General features: G+C 48.9%; 2 protein-coding genes across 2 annotated transcripts in view; both read left to right on the top strand.

Annotated features, from left to right (window-relative positions):
* Positions 1–2,045, top strand: part of LOC145339378 (adhesion G protein-coupled receptor E3-like) — a 54,884-nt gene extending 52,839 nt beyond the window's left edge. Inside the window, exons 15-16 of the mRNA XM_080183822.1 lie at positions 658–744; positions 1,604–2,045. Coding sequence (XP_080039948.1) covers positions 658–744; positions 1,604–1,618 — 102 coding nt within the window. The 3' untranslated portion in view covers positions 1,619–2,045. The remainder of the gene's footprint in view (positions 1–657; positions 745–1,603) is intronic.
* A 7,482-nt stretch (positions 2,046–9,527) lies between these two features.
* LOC145339377 (regulator of G-protein signaling 4-like) lies at positions 9,528–16,830 on the top strand. Its single transcript, XM_080183821.1, has 5 exons — positions 9,528–9,743; positions 11,936–12,022; positions 13,035–13,099; positions 15,904–16,070; positions 16,484–16,830. The coding sequence occupies exons 1-5, from the start codon at positions 9,700–9,702 to the stop codon at positions 16,649–16,651; spliced, it is 531 nt and encodes a 176-aa protein (XP_080039947.1). The 5' UTR covers positions 9,528–9,699; the 3' UTR covers positions 16,652–16,830.
* Positions 16,831–18,397: the final 1,567 nt, after the last annotated feature.

Genomic DNA, 18,397 nt, shown 5'->3' with positions numbered 1-18,397 from the left:
CACTAAGGAGCAACTTAGCATGGCCAATCCACCTAACCTACACATCTTTGGACACTAAGGGGCAATTTAGCATGGCCAATCCACCTAACCTGCACATCTTTGGACACTAAGGGGCAATTTAGCATGGCCAATCCACCTAACCTATACATCTTTGGACACTAAGGGGCAATTTAGCATGGACAATGCACCTAACCTATACATCTTTGGACACTAAGGGGCAATTTAGCATGGACAATGCACCTAACCTATACATCTTTGGACACTAAGGGGCAATTTAGCATGGACAATGCACCTAACCAACAAGTCTTTTGGACTGTGGGAGAAAACCGGAGCACTTGGAGGAAACCTGTGCAGACATGGAGAGAACGTGTAAAACGCAGACAGTTGCCCAAGGCCAGAATTGAACCCAGGTCCCTGGTGCTGTAAGGCAGCAGTGCTAACCACTGTGGCACCGTGCCATCCCATCTATCCTTCCTGCTGAATGTAACCTCTAAGCTCTGATAACATTCTAATTAATCTTTATTTTTTTTTGTCCCTTTGCTTCTGTGTAGTGTGAAAACCGGAAATGTTCACAGTGCACTCCAGCCTGGGCGCTATACCAGTTTAGTACAACTTCCTTTGAGTGCAGTGACTAACCGAATTGTCTTATTATTGAAGGTGAGGAATGACATTCGCCGGTGCTTCCACAAGAGACGAATGGGCTCACTCACCGACACCACTAACATCGCTCTGAGTTCTCCTGAGGTAAGACGCCAGACACAAGAAGACAATTTACGTACAGTAATACTTGGTCTATATGCTATTGGAGGGAGCTCTTGTGGCGCAGTGGGTTTCGTATCCCTGCCTCTGAACCAGAAGCTCCGGGTTCGAGTCCCACCCCAGGACCTGACGACCAAGGAAGGTGCATTCATAACACAGCCAAACAGGTTGAGTGTCAACCTCGCAAAATCCTTCCAAACACACCAATGGGAGGGAGTTCCCTAAGACTGGACTTTTTTTTTAATTTGTTCGTGGGATGTGGGCATCGCTGGCTAAGCCAGAATTTAAAATGTTTTAAAGTAATTTATTAGTGTCACAAGTAGACTCACATTAACACTGCAATGAAGTTAATGTGCAAATCCCCCAGTCGTCACACTCCTGTTCCTGGGAGAATTTAGCACGGCCAATGCACCCAAACAGTACGTCTTTCAGGTTGTGGGCGGAAACCGGAGCACCCGGAGGAAACCCAGGCAGACACGGGGAGAATGTGCAAACTCCACGCAGGCACGAGCCAGGAATCGAATCCAGGGCGCTGTGAGGCAGCAGTGCAAATTTTCCTGGGGGAGTGGGGAGGAGGGCAGAGCAAGCCGATGGCACACTGGGCAGTCCAACCATCCAGCAATCTCACCAACCCCATCTTCAGAGTCGGCTGGGCATTGCAGGGTCCAACAGGTTTGGGCAGATAGGGTGGCACCCAACCTTCCCGCTGGCCCTGCGAACCCCAATAGGCACCAGCCACCCAGGCATCACCATCCGCATCATTGCCCAAGGCACTGCGAGTCAGCAATATTCCTCTGAAAAAAACGTACGAATATTAAATATCCTTCCATTGTGTTTCCATCAGACGAAAACAGCGTGATCAAGCCGAGGATACGAGAGTGTGTGGGTCTCTGTGGTTTGTGCGACAGTGGCAGTGAGTGTGTTTGTGCCTCCACTGAGCATGCTTGTAATAAAATTGCAACTGCATCTTCTTTTGGCTGTTATTTTAGCCCAAGTGGTGCCTGGCTGTCTTCCATTACTTTCCTCAAGTTGTTGCTTGTGAACTATTCCACTGGTGAAGGCATCACATTGAGCTCCCATCTGAGGTCAGTGGAGGGAATCAGAGTTAAATATGAACCTGTCCTAACAGCCCCCAGCAGCCCCCCACCCACCCACACACACACACACACACACACACACTTACACACACTCACTCACACACACACACACTCACACACACATTCACTCACACACGTACACACTCACACACACACTTACACAAACTCACACTTACTCACACACACACACACACTTACACACACTCACACACACACACTCACACTCACACACACACATTCACACACACTCACATTCAGGCACACACACACACACACACACACAGACACACATTCAAACACACACTCAGACACTCACTCAGACATTCACACACACACACTCATACACTCACACTCACACACACATACACACACACACACTCACTCATACACTCACACTCACACACACACACACTCACACACACACTCATACACTCACACTCACACACACACACACACACACACATTCAAACACACACTCAGACACTCACTCAGACATTCACACACACACACTCATACACTCACACACACACACACACACACACACACACACTCACACACACAAGTAGTCATGCAGATATCTATACACCAAAGCCATGCACACACACAGGCCCACAAAACCAATTAAAGATATACAGAACCATCACACACATACACAGGGGGCATGATTTCCCATCCCACCCGCTATGGGAATCGTAACGGACAAGGGGAACACCATGCAAAGATCCATTGACATTGGGTGGGATTTTCCAGTATTGGTGTGAGTTCGGCCGGAGAATCCCACCCACAGGCACCACTGGGGCCACTCAGCTTCATTCCGGCATTCACGCTGAAGCACCGAATTGTCACAGAGCAGGAGGAGGCCATTCAGCCCATTGTGCCTGCACCGGCTCTCCAGGCGACTTAGTGCCATTCGCCTGCCTTGACCCCTGCCACCCTGGGCTGCGATTGGTGAACTCAGTGCCAATGACAACCAAAGTCAAGACCTTTTAGCTTGTTTGTTGCATCCGTACTTTTGCACCCCGGGCAATGGTGAGTCTTGCTGTAGATCGGTATCACAGGCCTTGCTGTTCCGTGGTTTGTTTAAATACAAAATAGATGCGAAGATGAGATACTTTCATGACTGAAGTGTAAGCATTTCTGAATAAGTTTGAGTATCACTGTAAAAACTGTGTTTGCAAAGGAAAGTATTAACTGGATTGTTTAAAAGTTAACTAACAAATTGTATCTTAATAAAATAAAGCTTTCTTTCCACTGATTCTTATTATTCTCAGAAGATAATCGGTAATATTGAAGAGTGAATGATATTTTGTGCTACATACAGGGACACTACAACTAGCCCTGGCTACAATGAGATGATGGATTCTGGTAAAATAGATTCTGTTTGCTGTCAGACCAATCCAACTCACTATCTTACTCAGTGTGTCTTTTCTTACTCCATCTAGTTTTTGACACTTTGCAAGGAGAGCGGGGAAGGATAATGATTGGTAAAAGGAAATTGCACCCACCCCACCCCCCCCCTTCCTCAGTCTTCCACCCACTTCCTACCCCTGTCTGCCAAGCTCCCTTGGCAGTGCTCCTTGTGGGATCAGTTCCTCCTAAATGTTTTGAAACCATTCTGGGAAATTACACCTCCAAAACATGAAACAGCGACGGTACTGAAGAGGTGAAACGTCCAGAAGTGTTCACTCTGTATCGTTATAATTCATTCCTTCACCACAGGCTCGGGAGGGTTGGAGCAGGTCAGAGGAGGTGAACTTGCTCCCCTCAATCTCCTCAGTTTGTCACAGTAAACTGTGACATTCCTTTCTCAACTGAATTTGCCAGGTGAGAACGTATTTAACTCGTAAGCAATAAGGAGCCAGTCAAACCAGGTTTATCTTGTGCATTAAAAAGAACAAATTTATTAACCACTAAAACCCAAGAAATAAAGTGTTAAAAATGTGGCATCAAACAATCGACCCTCATACAGTGATTCAGACACACTTACTCATACACACACACTCACTCACTCACTCACTCACTCACACACACACACACACTCATACACACACACTCACTCACACTCATACACACACACACTCATACACTCACACACACCACATACACACACAAACACACACACCCACACACACACAAACACACACACTCACACACTCACTCACACACACACACACTCACTCATACACACACACACTCATACATTCACACACTCACACTCATACATACACACACTCATACACTCACACACACCACATACACACACAAACACACACACACTCACACACACACTCACACACTCACTCACACACACACTCACAGTCATACACACACACACTCATACATTCACACACAAACACTCATGCACACACTCACACACACACTCACTCACACTCACACACACACACAGTCACGCACACACATACACACTCACGCACACGCTCACACACACACTCACACATACAGACGCACACACACACTCACGCACACACACACACTCACTCACACTCATACACACACACACTCATACACTCACACACTCACTCACACACATATTCAAACATACACAGTCACACACATAATCACACTACACTCATAGTCACTCACACACTCACAGCTCCAAAAGCTCATGATTCCAAAGAAACCTGTTGGACTTTAACCTGGTGTTGTGAGACTTCTTACTGTGCCCACCCCAGTCCAACACCAGCATCTTCACATCATGTGGAGTAGGTACACCCACAGTGCTGTTAGGGAGGCAGTTCCAGGATTTTGACCCAGCAACAGTGAAGGAATGGCCGATATATTTCCAAGTCGGGATGGTGGGTAGTTTGGAGGGGAACTTGCAGGTGGTGATGTTCCCTATGTATCTGCTGCCCTTGTCCTTCTAGACGGAAGTGGTTGTGGGTTTGGAAGGTGCTGTCTAAGGATCTTTGGTGAATTGGTGCAATGCATCTTGTAGATGGTACACACGGCTGCTACTAAACGTCAGTGGTGGAGGGAGTGGATGTTTGTGGATGGGGTGCCAATCCAGCGGGGCTGCTTTGTCCTGGATGGTGTCGAGCTTCTTGAGTGTTGTTGGAGCTGCTCCCATCCAGGCAAGTGGGGAGTATTCCATCACACTCCTGACTTGTGCCTTGTAGATGGTGGACAGGCTCTGGGGAGTCAGGAGGTGAGTTATTCGCCATAGAATTCCCAGCCTTTGACCTGCTCTTGTATGGCTAGTCCAGTTGAGTTTCTGCAGGAAATCCTACAGTGAGCTGGGGGGGGGGGTCGTAGTTTGAGGATAAGGGGGTAAACCTTTTAGGACTGAGGTGAGGGGAAATTTCTTCACCCAGAGGGTGGTGAATCCGTGGAATTCACTCCCACGTTGTGTGATTTCAAGAAGAATTTAGATATCGCTCTCGGGGCTAAAGGGATCGAGGGATGGGATGGAGGGATCAGGACATTGAATTTGATGACCAGCCATGATCATAATGAATAGCGGAGCAAACTCAAAGGGCCGAATGGCCGACTCCTGCTTCTATTCTATATAAGAGATTGGTTAAAATGTTGATCTCACCACCACAATCTGTAATCGAGGTGAATAACATTGATACGTGATTGGTGGGAGGAGAAATCAGGGCTGTTTAAATCAGGGCTGTCTGTGGCAAGGCAGCACAGTGGTTAGCACTGCTGCCTCACAGCTCCAGGGATCCAGGTTCAATTCCTGGCTTGGGTCACCATTTGTGCGGAGTCTGCATGTTCTCCCCGTGTCTGCGTGGGTTTCCTCTGGGTGCTCCGGTTTCCTCCTACAGTCCGTAAGATGTGCTGGTTAGGGTGCATTGGCCGCAGTAAATTCTCCCTCGGTGTACCCGAACAGGTGCCGGAGTGTGGCAACTAGGGGATTTTCACAGTAACTTCATTGCAGTGTTAATGTAAACCTACCTGCAACACTAATAAATAAACTTTTAATTCATAATGTTCGACCCATTCATTGAAGGGGCAATCAGTAAACACAGAGAGGAGAGAAAGGAACGAATGCAGCTGGAGTGAGAGGATGAGGGTTAGGAGGAAGCTAGCTGGAGGAAGACTGCTGTAGTTGACCAGTTAGACCCAATTACCCTCGTAAATCAGAGGTGGTTCAATGCGGCTTTGTGGCTCATGTAGGACCTCTGGTGGCAAATGCCTGCTGCTGCGGCAGGAGGGTAGAACCTTACTGAACTGAGTAGGGGGGTTTCTGGAGAAGGAGCAACTTGCAAGGGAGGGTCCTGGGGAGGGAGCAATCTGGGAGGGTCCTGGGGAGGGAGCAACCTGGGAGGGAGGGTCCTGGGGAGGGAGCAACCTGGGAGGGTCCTGGGGAGGGAGCAACCTGGGAGGGAAGGTCCTGGGGGAGGGAGACGGATGGGAGGCCGGGGCCAGTTGTATTTTGGACAAATTTCTTATGGCACATTTCATTGAACATTGTTGCTTAATGAAAGGATTTGTGTCAACGTGCACACACACACACATATATACACACAGACACACGCACACACAGACACACAGACAGACACACACACACGCACACACACACACACACACACAGACTCACATGCACAGACACACACACACACACACGCACACAGACACATGCACACGCATACACACAGAGACACACACACAGACATACACGCACACACATGCAGACACACACACACACACAAACACACATTCACACACTCACACACACACACAGACACACACACGCACACACATGCACATACTGCATGCACACACAGACACACATATGCGCGCGCACGCACACACACACACACGCACACACACACACATCAGACACACACACACTCACACAGGCACACACTGTACGCACACATATACAGAAACACACATGCACACATGCATACACTGCACACACACATACACACACATCAATCCCTCAAGAAGACAGCTCACCACCACCTTCTCAAGGGCAACTAGGTTGACTCTTAAATACCCTCAGGGATGGGCAATAGATGCTGCCCAGTCAGCAAGTCCCACAACAAATAAAACGAGGTTTTATTGGTTATTGCAGGGAGGGGCATGCTGTTGAAGCTTTTCATCTTACGCTCATCAGGACAAATGCAAGAATGTCGAATTTCAAACACTCATACAACAATTCACACTGCAGGAGATAGAAAGCCAACACCTGACTTCTTAACAATATTCAAGTTCGACCGTAGCAAATGGCTTTATTAATTGTGAAATGGAGTCATTTTAGACCATGGAGGGACCCCCATGGGCACAGACTGTGTGGAGGGTGAATGTCATAGAATCATAGAAACCCTACAGTACAGAAAGAGGCCACTCGGCCCACCGACTCTGCACTGACCACAATCCCACCCCCAGGCCCAGTCCCCATGCACTTACCCTTGTTAGTCTCCCTGAGGCTGAAGGGCAATTTAGCACGGCCAATCCACCCTAACGAGCACATCTTCGGAGTGTGGGAGGAAACCGGAGCACCCGGAGGAAACCCATGCGGAAACGGGGAGAACGTGCAGACTCCATACAGACCAAGCCGGGAATCGAACCCAGGTCCCTGGCACTGTGAGGCAGCAGTGCTAACCACTGTCACTGACAACGTCTAAAGATGTCTAACTCCTGTGCCTCCCACCCACCCATGTTGGGTTAGCTGCTTGAATATTTAATTCCCTGAGCCCCACCAATATCTTAACCCCACATCCACTGACTTCTCAAACTTCCGGATATTTCCCAACCTCAGTGACACATTTCACCCGGAGGCATGAGCTCCCTGACTTCAAACTCCTGCCATTAGTAAGAATGGCTGCTTTACCCTCTGTGAGGAGAGATTAGGTTGACTAGGCCTGCAGTTTAGAAGAATGAGAGAGGATCTCATCGAAGTGTATACAATTCTTGACAGGGTTAGACAAAACGGAGGGAGGGGTGTTGTTTCCCTCGGGGGGGGTTGCAGGGGGTGGCTGGGAGGGTGAGGAGGGGTCTCAGGATACAGGGTGGGCTACTTATAACTGAAACATTGTTCCACTCAAGGCGTGGTGAACCCTGTGGCGTTCTCTACCACGGGCTGTTGTGTAGGCCAAGTGTTGATTCCATCTTCCAACACTTGTATACTGTGGCATCAGAAGTGTTCATCTAAATGCCTCTTAAGTGAAGCTTCTCACACTCGACAGGACAAATGCAAGAATTCCAAATTTCAAAGGATTGCAACAATGGGAGGCACGGTAGCACAGTGGTTGGCACTGCTGCCTCACAACGCCACCTCAGGGTGCTGGGGTCTCCTGGCATGTAAAATACTGCACCATACACACCGCTCCATCGGACGTTCATGGGTTAAGCAGTAGGGAGGCCAATAGTGTGCTTGTGACAGAACCTTGGCACCCAGGCTTCATTCATTCTGTGAAATCCATTCCTCCAAAATATTCCCAGCTAATTTCTCCAGCTCCCTGCCCCTCCCAGCGCATTGTCATGTCAACTATGGTTCCCTGGCAACCAAACAAACACCACTTATATGGGACAAGAACAATTGAGATGTCAACTGAGATGTCTCTCAACTCAAGCGAGGGATCACTTGTGCACTGGGAATTAAACACAGCTGCAAATATTTCACTCAATATTACTCAATAAGATACCCATTCCCCCAACTACTGATTCCCTTTTCCTATCCAAAGCTGTACTAGGGAACGCACAGAGGCCATTCAGCCCCTCTAATCTATTCCACCATTCAATTAGTTCATGATTAATCTCAGTCTTGACTCCATTTACCAATTTTGGCCCCATAACACTTAATGCGTTGAGGGGGGCAGCATGGTGGCACAGTGGTGAGCATTGCTGCCTCACAGCGCCAGGCACTCGTGTTCAAGGCACTAATTTACACATCTTGAGACACTAAGTCAAATTAGCATGGCCAATCCACCTAAGCTGCACATCTTTGGGTTGTGGGAAGAAACCGGAACACCCAGAGGAAACCTACGCAGGCACGAGGAAGAATGTGCAAACTCCATACAGGCAGTGTGCCAAGCCGGGAATTGAATCCAGGTCCCGGACAGCAGTGCTAACCACTGTGCCGCTGCTAAATACCACTAGACTATCATCTCCCCTTAAATGGGAATTGGGGTGGGGGGGGCGGGGGGGGGTGGTGGAGTGAAGAGAGGCTGAGTGACGCTCATGAAACTTAGAAAGCACCAGCAGATGGGCCGAATGGCCTATGGCAGGACTGTCATGGCACAGGATGAGGCCATTTGGTCCATCGTGTACGTCCAATGCAGCCCGTTTCTGGGTGGAATTCGGAGGAATTCTGCAATGTTGCAAACCCACCCACCCCCCACCCCACCCCGCCAGAGCCATTCCCCAACCCCCCCCCACCCTGCCAGAGCCATTCCCTTCCCCCCCCCGCCCCCGGAGCCATTTGGGTTCCTGCCCCTTTTACAGCCTCTGTGTTGCTTGGAGCTTTGAACAAGCCTGAAACAGTTAAATACACTTCGTGCGCAAAAAATATTCGGAGTTGTAAATAATTGGCAATGCTGAGGCCCAGAACAAATAAAATCCTGGATGTGGAAAAATGACGCCACAAGTGCGCGTGAGATTGGAATCGAATGAAAACCAAGCGCAATTCCCAGGCGGAATCCCCGGCACGTCAGCATGGGAGAAAGTTGGAACATCTGGGAACGGCTGATTAGAACGTGTTGGCTCAGTCCCCTCACGAGCGTTTATTTAAACTGCGGAGGAAGTTGCCGAGAGGAGAGTACAGAGAGAGAGACCCTGCCAAAGGGACAAGGGCTTGAGAGGAAGCGGCAGCGACGAGAAAACAAGCTCGGCGAAAGTCTTTGCGGTTGGACTGAGCGACGGATCAGAGATGTGCAAAGGGTTAGCCGCACTGCCAGCCTCGTGTCTGGAAAGGTATCTTAACTCCTGCACCTCCTCCGCTGCCTCTGTGCATCCTTTTGGTAACATAGGACCAGGACAGGGCACAGCTGAGAGATATGTCATTCCCAACGCCCCTTGTCTCAGTGGGTGCCAAGTCCCCAGGTTTCACTGTGTCGTGTTGACGGGTTCACTGGTTGTGCTTTGGGAGCAGAAAGGTAAAGTCAAAGTAAAGTTTATTTATTAGTGTCACAAGTAAGGCTTACATTAACACTGCAATGAAACTGTACTGTAAAATTCCCTTAGCCGCCTGTTTGGGTCAACGCACTCTAACTAGCACGTCTTTCAGAATGGGGGAGGAAACTGGAGCACCCAGAGGAACACCCACAAAGACACGGGGAGAATGTGCAAACGCCACACAGACAGTGGCCCAAGCCCAGGAATCGAACCCGGGTCCCTGGCGCTGTGAGGCAGCAGTGCCAACCACCGTGCCACCCCAGGGGTCGGGTGGAAAGTGGCCATCATGACGCAGAATGTTCTCCTTTTGTGCTGTAAGTGTTTCTCTGGAGCTGTTGGATAGATGCTTATTCTCAGAATTATTTTCATCATTACTTCCCACAGGTTCCCATGGGGGCAGCACGGTGGCACAGTGGTTAGCACCGCTGCCTCACATCGCCAGGGACCCAGGATTGATTCCCAGCTTGGGTCACTGTCTGTGTGGAGTTTGCATGTTCTCCCCGTGTCTGCATGGGTTTCCTCCAGGTGCTCCGGTTTCCTCCCACAGTCCAAAGATGTGCAAGTTAGGGTGCATTGGCCGTGCTAAATTCTCCCTCAGTGTACCTGAACAGGTGATGGAGTGCGGCGACTTGGGGATTTTTGCAGTAACTTCATTGCAGTGTTAATGTAAGCCTACCTGTGACACTAATAAATAAATAATTTCTGCAGAGCTGCTTGATAGATGAGCTTATTCAAATTTTGCTCAAAAGAGAGCTACATTGTCAAAATTTTTTATCTTAGGACTCATCAGGACAAATGCAGGAACGCCAGATTTCTAAGGATCGTAACAGTTTATACTGCCAGAGTAATGGGTGCAGATTTGTTGGCAGGTCGACCCTGATTGGACAAGGCACTGCTACAGAGAAAGCAATCAAGAACAATTGGCTTCCCAAGCTCCAGAGTAATTATAAGAAGATGCAGGATTTAAACGATCCCAATAAACTGTTGTAATCACTTGAAATTTGACTTCGTGTTCATCCTGATGAGTGCAAGATGATGTCTCCTAATGTAGTCGTATTCAAGTTCTGCCCTACCAAGCAACTTGTTGCGAGCACGGTGGTTAGCACTGTTGCCTCACAACACCAGGGACCTGGGTTTGATTCCCTCCTCGGGTCACCAGTGTAGGGAGTTTGCACATTCTCCCTGTGTCTGCATGGGTTTCCTCCGGGTACTCCGGCTTTCTCCCACACTCCAAAGATGTGCAGGTTAGGTGGATTGGCCGTGCTAAATTGTCCCTTAGTGTTAGATGGACAAGCAGGGTACAAAGAAAGAACTAAGAACAACACAGCACGGGAAACAGGCCCTTCGGCCCAACGAGCCCACGCCACCATTTTAACATTGTGAGTCCCCTCTTCCGCCCATGACCCTTGTCTACGCTTATGGCATCCCACACTGGAAAGCAGATTGAGGGGAGACTAATTTAGGGACAATTTGTTACACAAATCAGCCTAATAGCACATCTTTGGGGCGTGGGAGGAAACCGGAGCACCCGGAGAAAACCCACGCAAGCACGGGGAGAATGCGCAAACTCCCACAGACACTGACCCAAATCCCTGTATCTGCACAGCAAACAGTGATAGTCACTGAGCTGTCGTGTTGCCCATCAGCTGGTCCATACGTGGTGTTATGGGGATTGGGTCTGGGTGGGACTATGGCCAGTGCGGATTGGATGGACCCATTGACCTCCTTCTGTACTTTAGGGATTCTATGATTCTAAGTATTTAAAATACTTATGATACATTTTTAATTTCCATTCTTTTATCAATGTCCCTCCCCTAATGCAACTTTGATTATGACCTAGCCGTCACAGTCCTGAACCAGGGTTGATTTTGGCACCTTTCTGGGTATTTGTGATTGTCATGGTGAAACCAGATCTCCGTCCTGTGTAGCTGGGACGGAGGGGGCTGAACTTGCCGTTGGCTCAGACCAACGTTCCCTCTCTATTGTTTCAGAGCAAAAGAGGTCGGCTCTCGACTGGGCTTGCTGCTAAAATCAGACTCCACTGCATCCAGGACAGAGAGGAAAAGCAAGATCCCAGGGTGAGTCCAGTAACGGGAGGGCATTGCGTTGGGGAGGGTGTGTAATTGTTACACTCGCTGACCTGGTAAACACCAACACACCTTGATGCACTCACACAACAGGGACTCAATTAACTCCCAGTCTACTGGAGCCACACACCCAACATTGACCATTCCCTCAACCAACTGTTGCTACACCCCAAAAATTTCAACAGCACTTCTTAAATAACTAGCCACACCCCCAAATAACTAGCCACACCCTCAAATAATTAGCCACAGCCCCAAATAATTAGCCGCACCCCCAAATGACTAGCTGCACCCCCAAATAACTAGCCGCACCCCCAAATAACTAGACATGCTCTTAAATAACTAGCCACACCTCCAAATAGCTGGCCACACCCCCAAATAACTAGCTGCACATCCAAATAACTAGCCACATCCCCAAATAACTAGCCACACTCTTAAATAAATAGCTACACCCCCAAAATAACTACCCACACTGTTAAATAACTAGCCACACCCCCAGATAACTGGCCACACCCTCAGATAACTAGCCACACCCCCAAATAACTAGCCACACTCCTAAATGACTAGCCACAACCCTAAATAAATAGCCACTCCCCCAAATAACTAGCCACACTCCCACCTAACTAGCCATGCCCCCAAATAACTAGCCACACCCCTAAATAACTAACCACACCCCCAAGTAACAGCCCCACCCCCACATAGCTAGCCACACCCCCAAATAATAAGCCACACCTCCCAACAACTTTAACTACAGCCTCAAACACCTGTAGCCGCATCCCCAAACAAATTTACCACACACTCAAATATCAGTAAATACTCCCAAACATGTGGAACCACTGCTCCAGCGTGACTGTAACCCCCTCCCGGAGGAGGATGTGCAGCACCCACATGTTTTTAGCCACCCAATTGCCCCCTGAGGCATTGTCGGAATCTGTGGATGTTAGAGGCGTGGTTTGTTGCTGATTGTTGGTGCTTTGGGTAATAGAATCCCGTTTGATTTTTGCAGTCGGGGCCATGCGGACGAAACTGCTAAATGGGGAGAATCACTGGACACTCTGCTGGAGCACAAGCGTAAGTGTAAAAGGAGGAAAGGTTTTGTTATAATTTAGCAGCTGACAGCATCTCTGAGAAACAGCTTTCCCCACAATGAGTTGAACTGCAGCCACAGTGCTGTAGAACAGGCACAAGAAGCCGTCTTATGCTCAGCAGGATCCAAAAACAGCAGTGAGATAAATAATTGTAGCAACATGTGAATTAGCAGCAAGAGTGGGCAGTGCGGTGGCGCAGTGGTTAGCACTGCTGCCTCACAGTGCTAGGGACCTGGGTTCAATTCCCAGCTTGGGTCACTGTCTGTGCAGAGTCTGCACGTTCTCTTGTATGTGTATGTTCTCCCCATGTCTGTGCGGGTTTCATCCGGGTGCTCCGGTTTCCTCCCACAGTCTGAAAGATGTGTTGGTTAGGGTGCACTGGCCTTGCTAAATTCTCCCTCTGTGTACCCGAAAAGGCACCGGAGTGTGACGACTAGGAGAATTTCACAGTAACTTCATTGCAATGTTAATGTAAGCCTTACTTGTGACTAGTGAATTTTTAAAAAGTGCGTCACTCGGTCATGCGAACCTGCTCTGCAGTTTAATATCTTAAGGCTTACCATAGATCAGGGGAGAAGTGTGTGTACCATCTACAAGGTGCACAGCAGCAACTCACCAAGGATCCTTAGGCTGCACCTTCCAAACCATCTAGAAGGAGAAGGACAGCAGATACATGGGAACGCCACCGCCTGCAAGTTCCCCCACAAGCCACTCGCCATCCTGACTTGGAAATGTATCGGCCGTTCCTTCACTGTCACTGGCCATGTCAGTGTTGTGGATTCAAGAGCAGGTCAGAGGCTGGGAATCCTGCAGCGAGTAACTCACCTTCTGACACCCCAGATCCTGTCCACCATCTACAAGGCACAAGTCCGGAGTGTGATGGAATACTCCCCACTTGCCTGGATGGGTGCAGCTCCAACAACACTCAAGAAGCTCAACACCATCCAGGACAAAGCAGCCCGCGTGATTAGCACCACATCTACTAACATTCAATCCCTCTGCCACTGACGCTCAGTAGCAGCCATGTGTACCATCTACAAGAAGCACTGCAGCAATTCACCAAGGATCCCACACATACAAACATTCACACCCTCCTCCACCAATACATAGGGACAGTCATTGTGTATCATCTACAAGTTAGACTGCAGCAACTCATCAAGGCTCCTTAGGCAGCATCTTCCAAACCCACCACCTCTACCATCTAGAAGGACAAGGGACAACAGATACATGGGAACACCACCACTTGCAAGTTCCTCTCCAAACCATTCACCATCCTGACTTGGAGATATATCGGCCATTCCTTCACTGTCGCTGGGTCAAAATCCAGGAACTCTCTCCCTAACAGGACTGTAGGTGTGCCTACACCACAGGGATTGCAGCGGTTTGAGGAGGCAGCTCGCCACCACCTTCTGGAGGGCAATTAGGGATGGGCAATTGCTGAGGCAGCAATGCCCAAATCCCGAGAATGAACAAAAGACTCATGGCTGATCTAAGTGTAAATTCAACTCCAGCCTAGCTTTGGATGACTTTGGTTGAGGATTTGTCTTTGATTGTGGGATCTTTAACATCACTATGCACAATATTTCCACAACCAGTAAACAATTTTCAAAGACCTTTATATTACAATCAATTTTTACGGGCCCTGTGATATTGCTGTTAGTTTATTGTTGATATTGTCCTGAAAATTAATCTTTTAAATTCCTGCAAACTTCAAAGCTGGCACGGTGAAACAGTGGTTAGCACTACTGCCTCACGTCACCAGGGAACCGGGTTCGATTCCAGCCTCGGGTGACTGTGTGGAGTTTGCACATTTTCCCCGTGTCTGCGTGGGCTTCCTCCAGGTGCTCCGGTGTCCTCCCACACTCCAAAGATGAGTGGGTTAGATGGATTGGCCAGGCTGAATTGCCCCTTAGTGTCAGGGAGATTAGCAGGGTAAATAAATGGGGTTACAGGGATAGGGCCTGGGTGGAATTATTATCGGTGCTGGCTTGATGGACCAAATGCCTCTCATGGGGCATTGTTAAGCTACAAGAGAGAATGGGAGAGTTTTGAAGGGATTAAAAAAATGGTCAGATAGCACAAGGTATTGTGTGCACCATGCTGCAGTAGTAGGGATTGCAATAAGGGATTGTATCGACTGTAGGTGTGTGTAGTGTTGATACTGTGCTATTAATTTACTTTATGTTTAAGGGGCAATTGCTTTTAGAGGTTTTTTTACTACAAGCAGTTGGTTTGTCTGGCAGGAATACAGAAGATGCTAAAAAAAGTCAGGATAATTACTAATTTTAGCCAAATAACTGTTTATTTAGCACCCTTAATGGGGTGAACTTCTTTGATTAAAGTAATAAGGTTAGTTAGGTAGACAGGGACAGAGTCATGTCATACCACAAATGGGAGTTGCTGGGGGGGGGGAAACAGTTTAATTTTCATTTTAAAATAAAGAGCAGTTGCTGCCTAGAGCTCGTAAACAGGAGAGGCTCTCTCACTCGCTCTTATTCTCTCCAGAAGCCTTCTGAAAGCTCCAGGGCTGTTAACCCATGTCAAACTATGCGCGGGTTTGCTAATGAGTTCTAAAGACAGGTTTAAGCCGATCTGACAAATTTTGCTTAATTGGAACTGGATAGTAATAAGTTAGAAGTTAAGAGTTTGTTTCTTTGCATGTGTAAAGATTGTTCAATGGTTAAGAGTTTGTTCATTTTGTTAGTGGTACATTTAAACGATGTTATTAAGTAACACAATGGTAATGAGAGTGGGAATGGAAGAATAATTCTCCATGTTTGCTTCCAGGTGGTGTGGCCGCGTTCCGCGCCTTCCTCCGCTCCGAGTTCAGCGAGGAGAACATCGACTTCTGGCTCGCCTGTGAAGATTACAAGAACACAAAGGCCGGCTCCAAGCTCCCGCTCAAAGCCCAGAAGATTTACGAGGAGTTTGTCAAAGTCCAGGCCCCGAAGGAGGTAGATTTTCCCTGCTTGCTTCTGAGAATTCCCTTAGTTTTCCTGTTTTTTTTTATTAACTGAATGTGGGTTGGGGAGGAGGAGAGGGGGGATGTGGGGGTGGGGATTGGTGAAGGTGGGGAACGGGTGGATGGGGCTAGGCAAAGAACTGGCTGATGGTGGAAAGGTTGGGAGGCTGGGTGGACGGGGGTGGAGCTTTTGGGGGGGAGGGAAGACATGGGGTTGCGGGGGCCGGGGGGGGGGGGTTGGTTGGATGCCAACCTTCCTGGCCCGCGGAGGAGGCCGGAGTCCTAATTTCTGGGCCTTGTCTGACCTTTATCTCGACGAGGGCCCTGAAAGTCTAGGCCTCGGGCCTCAGAGATCCGCGGAGCTCGAGCACGGGCACTAATTGCTCCCTTGTTCATTCCGACCAGGTGAACCTCGACTCGTACAGCAGGGACTGGGTCCGGCGGAACGTGACCAGCCCAAACCTCTCCTGCTTCGACCCGGCCCAGAGGAGGATCCACGGCCTCATGGAGAAAGACTCCTTCCCTCGCTTCCTCAAGTCCCAGTACTACCTGGGCGGGCTCAGGCAGGCTTAGAGTGAGGAGGCCTCGTGTCCCAAGGAAGAATGAGGAATCGCAGGGAGTTCTGGAGGCCTAGTCGATCGTCAGCCTCTGCAAATCCTGGGGTCTGGAATTTGTCTCCCTCAGGTTTCCAGCTCGATGACTGACTAAAATAAATCATGACGTGGAGATGCCGGCGTTGGACTGGGGTAAACATAGTAAGAAGTCTCACAACACCAGGTTAAAGTCCAACAGGTTTATTTGGTAGCAAAAGCCACTAGCTTTTGAAGCACTCGCTGCTCCCCTGACGAAGGGGCAGCGCTCCAAAAGCTAGTGGCTTTTGCTACCAAATAAATCTGTTGGACTTTAACCTGGTGTTGTGAGACTTCTTGCCAAAATAAATCACCCAGTTCAATCTCATTTTTACCTGATTTTAGCAAACAGTGAAGACTCCAGTTGTGGTACACACCCTACAGATATAGCCCAGGAATGGTCGCAGCCTGAGGGGGCGGATGGGGAGATAATCTGAAGGCAGGTGGTTGGAGGCGGAGAGTGGGGGAGTGCAGGGTACCAACTATTAACCACACTTGGGCCTTGGATGAGGAATCTCTTGTGTTGGCTGCCATCTAGCCTCGTTGCTTGTGCTGGGAGATCTGTCCTTCTCTGGACAATGGTGGTGGTGCTGCCGTTTGCCACAAGAACAAAGCGAGGATCTACCCTTTCCCCAGGCACTCTGACCAAAAATTCGAGCCTTAGGAGAACAGACAATTATGCAAAACTCCCCCACACAAAAACATTTAAAGGCAGCTGTCCAACCTCCATAATTGACTGAGAGGTCGCGACCCCAAATCTCACCCCCTGACCCCGCTAGGGAGTCGTGACCCACATTTTAAAGTTTAAATTTATTTATTAGTAGGCTGATATTAACACTGCAACGAAGTTACTGTGAAAATCCCCTAGTCGCCACACTCCGGCACGTGTTCAGGTACACTGAAGGAGAATTTAGCATGGCCAATGCACCCTAACCAGCATGTTTCATGGAATCGCTACAGTGCAGAGGGAGCCTATTCAGCCCATTGAGTCTACATCAACCACAATCCCATCCAGGCCCTATTACTGTAACCCATCATATTTACTCTGCTAATTCCGCTGACACTAGGGTCAACCTGGCATAGCCAATCAACCTAACCCGCACATTTTTGGACACTAAGATGCAATTTAGCACGGCCAATCCACCTAACCTGCATCTCTTTCGGACTGTGGGAGGAAGCCAGAGCACCTGGAGGAAACCCACGCACACACGGGGAGAACGTGCAAACTCCAAACAGACAGTGACCCAAACCGGGAATCGAACCTGGGTTCCTGGCACCGTGAGGCAGCAGTGCTAACCACTGCGCTGCTGTGCCGCCCTGATCTCAAGCCCCCTCTGCAGGGTCCTCAAGCCTTTGATCTGCACTGACACTCAGGTGCAGCACTGTCGGAGATATCATCCACCAAATGAAATCTTAAACCCTCTGGGGTGTGTGTGTGGAAGATCCTTGCACTTGACTCTTCCCTGGGGTCCCTGGGGGGTTGATATGTATCTTAACCAAGATGACAAAAAAAACTCCACTGTTATTGGGATCTTGCTGTGTGCAGATTGACTGCCCCCCTCCCCACTTTAACAATGACAACAATCCAAAAGATGTGACGAGCTCTGTGACACCTTTGGATGGTGGAAGGTTCCCTTTCGCCACCTCCTCCAGTTACCAGGCCTCAAGTGGGCCTAAGCAACCAAGGTCC

This window comes from Carcharhinus amblyrhynchos, unplaced genomic scaffold (genome assembly GCF_965287045.1).
Source record: "Carcharhinus amblyrhynchos unplaced genomic scaffold, sCarAmb.v2.hapA scaffold_434, whole genome shotgun sequence".
NCBI classification, from domain to species: domain Eukaryota; kingdom Metazoa; phylum Chordata; class Chondrichthyes; order Carcharhiniformes; family Carcharhinidae; genus Carcharhinus; species Carcharhinus amblyrhynchos.
This window is presented reverse-complemented; position numbering and strand designations above follow the sequence as displayed.